The sequence below is a fragment of the Stegostoma tigrinum genome, chromosome 28 (assembly GCF_030684315.1).
Source record: "Stegostoma tigrinum isolate sSteTig4 chromosome 28, sSteTig4.hap1, whole genome shotgun sequence".
Taxonomy (NCBI): domain Eukaryota; kingdom Metazoa; phylum Chordata; class Chondrichthyes; order Orectolobiformes; family Stegostomatidae; genus Stegostoma; species Stegostoma tigrinum.
The window spans coordinates 30,480,208-30,487,886 of record NC_081381.1 but is presented as its reverse complement, the minus strand read 5'-3'; the positions used below and the strand labels follow the sequence as shown (position 1 = coordinate 30,487,886).

General features: G+C 37.9%; 1 protein-coding gene across 1 annotated transcript; it reads right to left on the bottom strand.

Moving 5' to 3' along the window:
• Window positions 1-252: 252 nt before the first annotated feature.
• On the bottom strand, window positions 253-7,201 carry LOC125466538 (olfactory receptor class A-like protein 4). The gene is made up of 2 exons (XM_048561132.2): window positions 7,142-7,201; window positions 253-1,228 (listed from the first exon to the last, which is right to left on the bottom strand). Exon 2 carries the CDS (start codon window positions 1,198-1,200, stop codon window positions 253-255), a length of 948 nt encoding a protein of 315 aa, XP_048417089.1. The 5' UTR covers window positions 1,201-1,228; window positions 7,142-7,201.
• Between the last annotated feature and the right edge of the window lie 478 nt (window positions 7,202-7,679).

The following is a 7,679-nucleotide window of genomic DNA, read 5'->3' as shown; positions in this document are numbered from 1 at the left end:
AGTTATAGTATGGGGCATAGTGGTGCAGATTATAACTTTTATAAACATCTGAGGGCATAAGTTGATAATAGACATTATATAAATAAGATATAGGTTGACAGCAAAGCTATCTCACAACTCTATGCACTTACAGCATAATCCACTAAACAATGACATTTGGAAAAGTTTCTAGAAATTCGTACAGTTTAAGTAGCCATTTTTTTGCTCCAGACAAGACAATCCTTTTTTGGCTATTTCTGATTTTTAAAAAAATCACTTCTGTTGTGTGTGATTCAGCCATCCACACTTCAGAATGAATCTTATTTTCTTTTTTAATTTGGTGTGTCCAGTTGCCACCACCAGTGGGTAGAACCCCACAAATCCTGAGGCTGAGAACCTGGCAATAATTAGCATGTACCTTGTTGAAGGACTACCCTTAAAATTATAATAATTTATTGAAAATACGTGGGTTCCCCAAGAGAAAATGAACAGTAAAATGAGACATAGGATGGTCTTTGCAGCTTTCCATTCAGAATTAATGTGGCTACTGGCGAATTGGACATCCTGAGTTTTCCTGTAGTGCTTGTAGAGAAATAGCAATGTGGCTGTGTTGGCAAATATCATTAGACCAATGGGGATTACTTCGTGTATTACAACAGACACCATTGCATATGCAAGGCCACTAATTTCGTTTGGAAATGTCCACACACAGCCAAGTAAAGGTCTTATTGTGCTACTGATCACCATTAAGTTATTGGTAGTGTTGTTCTTGGAGTTGGATGAGTACGGCAGGGCGAAGCTTGAGTAGAGCAAGCTCAAAGCCCACTCTACCACCAGAGCATTCACAACCTTCCTCCTCTCATGTAACCTTTCCAACATGGTCCTGCTTGTTCTGATTGTGATAAAGTGGAACAGGCTCAGACTGAGGGTGACCCAAATACTTGCTGACCTCAGCCAGGTCCAGATGAACATCATCAACCTACAGCCTGGGTCAGAGAAAGAAACAGACTGTCCAGCATCGAATGTCAGAAGCAAGGTATTCCTTGTCAGGGAAAGCATCAGGTTTGCAGCTGCAATGTTCATCAGGATGAGGTCAGAGGAGGCGAGGTAACGGTTTTCCCGAATGGAGTCAGCAGCAATCCAGATAACCAGAGCATTTCCAAAAATCCCACAGGACACAAGCAAACCATATACGAAAACCTGTACAGGATGTTCAGCCATGTCACATCAATACTGCATCTAAAAATCACTGAAAGATAACAGATATTGTACAGAATGAATATATTAGTCTCATTGAGGAAGGAACTTTACTAAACCTTTAAAATTCATACTCCAAAACAAAAACTGATTTACTTTCAAATTCATTTGAAGATTAATTTGTCTATTCTTTATTATTGTCCTCTGAATGGTAAATTCTGAATGTGATTGGTTCCTATTTCCTGTTCTACATGAAGACCTGTTCACTTATTGTGCTTATCCTCATCAAATTGCACTGGCTGTCTGTCTCTAATCCATTGGTTTTCAAACCTATCACCTTGTTTACAAATCCCTGTATATTGTCATGTCTCTGCTCACAGCATTACTTTTTCTAGACTTGCTGTACTCTCTTCCAGTTCATTTTGATGCTACCATGCTGAGTAATCATAGAGCTATGCACACTCCCTTCTGGGTGACCTTATGGAGGTTTATAAAATCATGCATAGATAAGGTGAATAGCAAAGGCCTTTTCTTTTGGGGGAATTCAAAACTAAGAGGCATATTTTTAAGTTGAGAGGAGGAAGTTTTAAAAAGGACAAGGGGGCATTTTTTTTAGACAGAAGGCTGTTTGTGTGTGGAATGAACGGCCAGAGAAAGTGGTGGATGCAGGCACAGTTCCAATGTTTAAAAGACATTTGGATAAGTTCATGAATAGGAAAGCTTTGGAGGGATATGAGCCAAATGAAGGCAAATGGGTTTAGGTAAGTTTGGGAACATGGTCAGTATGGACTAGTTAGACTGAAGGGTCTCTTTCTGCGCTATAAGACTCTATGACCTCCCCATTCTCTTTTTAACTTTAAAAACTACTATTTGCCCAATATCTGTTATTCTTAAAACATCAGTGTGGAATGGTTTGAAATGTTAACAGTGCTGCTTGTCCCTTATTTTTATCTATTATCCCAAAAATGCATTCACTTGGGGTGTAAGAGCAGAAATGTGGCTGTGATAACAGTGACACATATTCTGGCCCAGCTAATGTGAAACTACTTGCGACATTTTCATAGTACATCATGATATCACCTTGAAGCACCCAAGGAAAGAAAACAATGTGAAGAGCTAAAACAGCTGAAGATTAAAATGCTGAATTACATTTTCCAGTTGTTCATCATGTTCTTATTGAGAAGACCTTCACCTTATTTACCAAGCTACCCTATTGAATCATGAATCCTGGCAACTGTCACATCACTTCACCTCAACAAATTTCCCAGAACATAGCAAAGTCCAGCAATTGGAAATTAGACATGAAACAAAACCAAAACAGAAACAAAATATTTTAACATCTCCCTTTTAATGAAAATCCTGAGCTCATATCCCTTTCTTATTGATTCTTACAATTTTGGGAATCATCTGTCAATTTCTGTACCCTTTTAAAAATCTCTACATCATTTGGAAAACCTCTGTAGGTTTCTTTCCTAACTTTCATCCCATTCAATTTTTGAGGCTTTCTTCATGACTAATGTCTTAACTATTATTGTCCCAATGAGCGTATATTAACTCATGCTGACTTAATTTGACCCAAGCTGATGTTTTCCCCTTAGTGTTGTATAAGCAAGAGTTGCCAACCACTGCCAACATGATTGTGTAGATTGTTGCTGCTACCATGCCCTTTTGTGACTTCATCTGTATGACCTACTTAGTCTGGTGTGTTGGAGGAAAACCATTGGGTAGTCTAACGATAAGTAGTTTATTACTTTATAGCGATCAGGTACAAAATTTTCAGGAGACTTGGATGGTAGTTGTGCTCCTCAAGATCCCGAGTTATTCTGCTTTCCCCAAACAAGTCATTATGCTGTTTTAGACTGGGTGGAACTTAATGCATTCTTTTGCATCAATACTTTCAGAACCGAATACTTGTACTTTATCACCCCACAAGACTTTTTCCCATAGTTAACATTTATACATTCATGCATATAATTACATTTCCATCATCCATCTCCCACTAAGACAGTATGGAGAGTTAATAATTCTTCCGGAATTCTTTATTTAAGAACTGTTTTCTCAAAGATGTCCAATTCTAAATTCCATTTAACCCATCTTAGAAATGAAATCTTTCTAGCAATACTATTTCTCCTGCCATTTCTTCCTAATATTTTTCTTACATTAAAGCTTTTTTAAAATTCTTCAGTATCTCAGTGCTGCTTTATTCTCATTACTTTGAAGACTTTAATCCTTCAGTACATGGATGCTATTTTGTTTTGTGTGCTTGAAAGACTTACAGTTTTGCTGTACAACAAAGCTGTTTTCTTTTCCTTATCTTAAAGGCTTACAACTGTGAAGTACAGCAACGCTGTGTTCCTGAACTGCTTTCCTACACTTTTGCAGTTAAGAGGAGTTTTCCTGCATTCTATGGCCAGAGTGATGTTTCCTGCATTTATACAATGACAAAATGATAATTTTCCGCCTGTCATGGCCCAATAAACAATTCCCCTCCTTTTCCATAACTTTGCTGAATAAACCCTGCTACCTACAGCCTTAAAGATGAAATCCATTTTCTTAGTAGCTTTTTTCAGACGATTTGCATTGTGTGTGGTGCTTCTAGCATTGCTTGTTTTTTTTTATAATTTTATCAAAGTTTACTTTAATGTCTTCTCCAAATCCCAGTTTTTGTGGCCTTAATAAATTCTTCCCATCTTAACCATTGTTGAAATCTCGCTCTTTTTACCGACTCAATCATCTCCTTATTTTCTTCCCCCGTTAGGATCTGCCTGCTTATACTTCTAGATTGCCCCTTTATCACTTTAGTAGGGATTTGCAATGTTACCAGTGCTGGGGACTCAGTTTAAATTACATCTATGATCCTTGATTTCCCTTACTGAATCTGTGCCTTGTGATGTTGGCCCACTATGTTCACAGTGCTCGCTGTGAGTTGTAGTTCTTCTTTTATCTCTAACTTTTTTCAGTCTGTAATTGCACTGTTTGTTTTCTTTTAAAAGGTTTCCCCTTACCCACCAGAGATTTTAGCCTTACTCATAGGGTCCCCAATCTGTTTGATGATTAGGTAAACTCCAACTTGGAACCACTCCCATAGACTACTACCATTCAACGCAAACTGTAACGACCTTGGAGTGACGACTGCACAAGCTTCATGGAACTTCTTGTTTATGACTGCTTTTGCCAGTTTTGCCAATTTTTAAAAAAATCCTTTATCCTTGACTGCAGATTCTGCCTTGTGGAATCTTACCACAAGTTTGAGTGCTGCAGGCTACTTGATTGTTCACCTTCCTGTGTTACTGACGGCCCATGTCCCTCCTGAAGCTGCAAGCTTTAAATGTTTTCTGGGTTTGCTGTAATTAGTGCAGCTAAATTGAATTCCAAAACTCACCATTGCCTGCCATGTTATATTAGCATGCATTCCTAACCACTGCCAATGTGTTCAGGTCGATTGCAACCATCATTCGCCTTTTCTGACTGGGTCTACAGAGCCACAAGTGTGTTAGAACAGAAACATTAGGTAATGGCTCTTTTCTTTCGAAAGTTGTCTTATATTGCATGCTAGCAATCAGATACAAATTACATTGATAACATAGATATTGTTATGAAGTCTATGAGGAGATTGAGATGATGGTCTATCTTCCCATAAGCTCCAAAGGCTGTTTTAGCTTTCCTCACCTGAGTTCTTACAATACTATATTGAATGCATCTGGATGCAGCTTTTGCCATTAACCCTTTCAAAGCCATTACCTGATACAACAATTAGCTTGTGCTGAATTTGCCACATTATCCATATTTCATCCTGTTTAAGTTCTGTTCACATTACCCTAGTCAAATGTTTCCTGAAAACCTTTTGCTCCAAAATTACATAATGCCAACTGTCACTAAATATTCCATTCTGACTTTCCCTGATTTGTCTGTGAACTTTACTGACTTCATCATTTGGAAGCCCCTATACATTTTCACTAAATATTCTCCTTTCTTGTTGTTCTATGGACGATAGAGGCAGTTCCAAAGACGCTGCTGGCATCCCACCTGAGTAACCACTCACACTAACCAACACAGTGAGTATTGGCAAGTTGTTAATGTAAGGACTGCCACACAAGCTGGGCTGATTATATTGAGGATAAGTAAGGGAAATTGCTATGTGGGTTGTAATTCTGTTATTCAGTGCTCTCACTGAGGAGGCTGTAACTGCAGGGAGTCAATGACATGGTTTGACTGCAACCCCAATTCTTCTTTGTTCTCTGTTGAACTACACCTTTTTCATGGAAATAATTATCAACAGTTTTTGCAAGTCAGAATAATGATAGTTGCTGCAAACAAAGAGTAAAAGGTTTGTTTTTTTCAATGGCTTGTGAATTATGGTTTCATTCACAGTCAGTAAACTGTTCACTAACAGTGGATACGTTACATTAAAGGTTGAAGTAAGAGTTATGATAGAAATAAAGAGTGGTACAATCAAGAATTTAGTTTTAGGAAGACTGACATTGAAAGTATAAGGGAGGAATAAAGAAAGGCAGATTGGTGCACACTGAGAGATCGGACACTACAGACTTGTAATCCTTCTAACAGTTATTATACAAACTCACATAGTGCATTCTCCGTAACAGACTCACATTACAAATTCCTAAAGCATAATAAATGATTTTTCTTGTTCAATGGCTTTCAAGCTTTTTGAACCTGATCCTACACTGTACAACATATGGACTTACAGAACATCTTTAAGATCCACTTCTCTCCTTCTCCCATTTGTTTCCCTTAGTAATAATTTATATTCTTGTGAATGTATTCCTTGGATCATATCCTCATATCAAACTATTGTAATTTCATGATATTGCAGGCCTTTTCTGCTATCATTTGCAGGGGACCCGGTAGCATAATAGTCATGTTACCAAAGTATTCATTAGTGATCCAGAGACAGAGGTTGAAATCCGATCGTTGGCAGAGGGGAGTTCAATTTCAATTAATAAACAAATCAGGACTAAAAGGTATCGTGGAGCTACCAATTGTCATGAAAACTCATCAGGTTTACTGGTGATCTTTAGAGAAAGACGTCTGCCTTCCTTACTGGCCTGACCTGTGTGTGATTCCAGACTCCCAGGAATACAGTTGACTCTTAACTGCCCTCTGAAGTGGCCTAGCAAGCCAATAATCCCAAAGATGTTGGCTCACCACCATCGTCTCAAAAGCAATGAGGGATGGACAGAAAATGTTGGCCTTGATCTTGAGGATGACTTTTTAAAAAGCTCCCAACTGATTTGACATTCTAAATGGATTTCTCAGCAGCACACAAAGTCACTATAACAGAGGAGCAATGCTGCCTGGAATAAATATAGTGCCTCAACTTAGTTACAAAATATGCTGACAATGTCAAAACTTTGACTTTTTTTTAATCCTCCACCAGACTCCTTCATTCCAACATTGCACAACTGAAAGAAAATGTAGGAGTTTGACAGGTTTCAGAAACTAATGGGTGAAATTTGATCAGCAAAAGACACGCAGTCAAAGGGGGAATCAATATGTCAGATTTTCTGTGTCCCGCAAAGCTTTTATTTCATCATTTGACAGTAGATTTTCTAAGAGCAGAAATTACCACTGGTGAGTTTCTGGAGAAATGTTCAACATGCTTGTCCATATTTCTCTTTGTGCCAATTTCACAATGTCATTAAAATCTATTTAAAATAAGCCTTTGTAAAAGAGCAAAGGAACACCCTATAAGGGTGTTTATCCAGCAATATCACCAACAGTAATTTCAAGCTGTCATTTCACAAGTTTTTCCACACAAAATTTGAAGCCAATATTGTTGCCTTACTGAGCAATTTATCCTCTGATATCCTCTGCTTTCAAGGTAGATGATTAGAAAATCAAAAGCACATCATGCGCATTTGTTCATGAATAACTTGTGGTGCAACGCTGCCAGATATATTAATTGCATATAAAATCTATTCTATAAACTCTACACAACTCTCACCTGTGCCTTTTTCTCTTCGCAACACAGTTGTGGTTGAAAATACAGAAATCTGAGTTTGATGTGTCTGCGATGGAGGTTGAGAGCAGTATCAGGATACTCATTTCAGAATTGTGTACAAATAGCTTAATGGCCATGAGGGACCACTTTCTATGCAGCAGCAATGCATACATGTCAGACCAATTAATTAATGTGTCAGTATTACTGATACAGCAAACCACACAAAACAAGTAGGATTACTGTCCCACAAGTCTGAACTTCAGATCAAAAATATTCATTAAAACTGCTCAGCTAGTTTTGTGTGTTGGTGTAGGTTAGTGTAGGTGAGCCATCACTGTTAAAATCAAACTATTTCACGCTTACAGTCAAATATCAGTGCAGCTATCAAATTAGTAGTGTGAAATATTATAAAATGAGAGAATAAGATTCAGGTGGAGAATATCCGACTGAAGATCCTTAAAGAATTATCTGTTACTCATGCCTTACACTCCCAAGAAGTTACTGAACTCCTTGGAACTGTCAGATATTTCCTCTCAGGCCA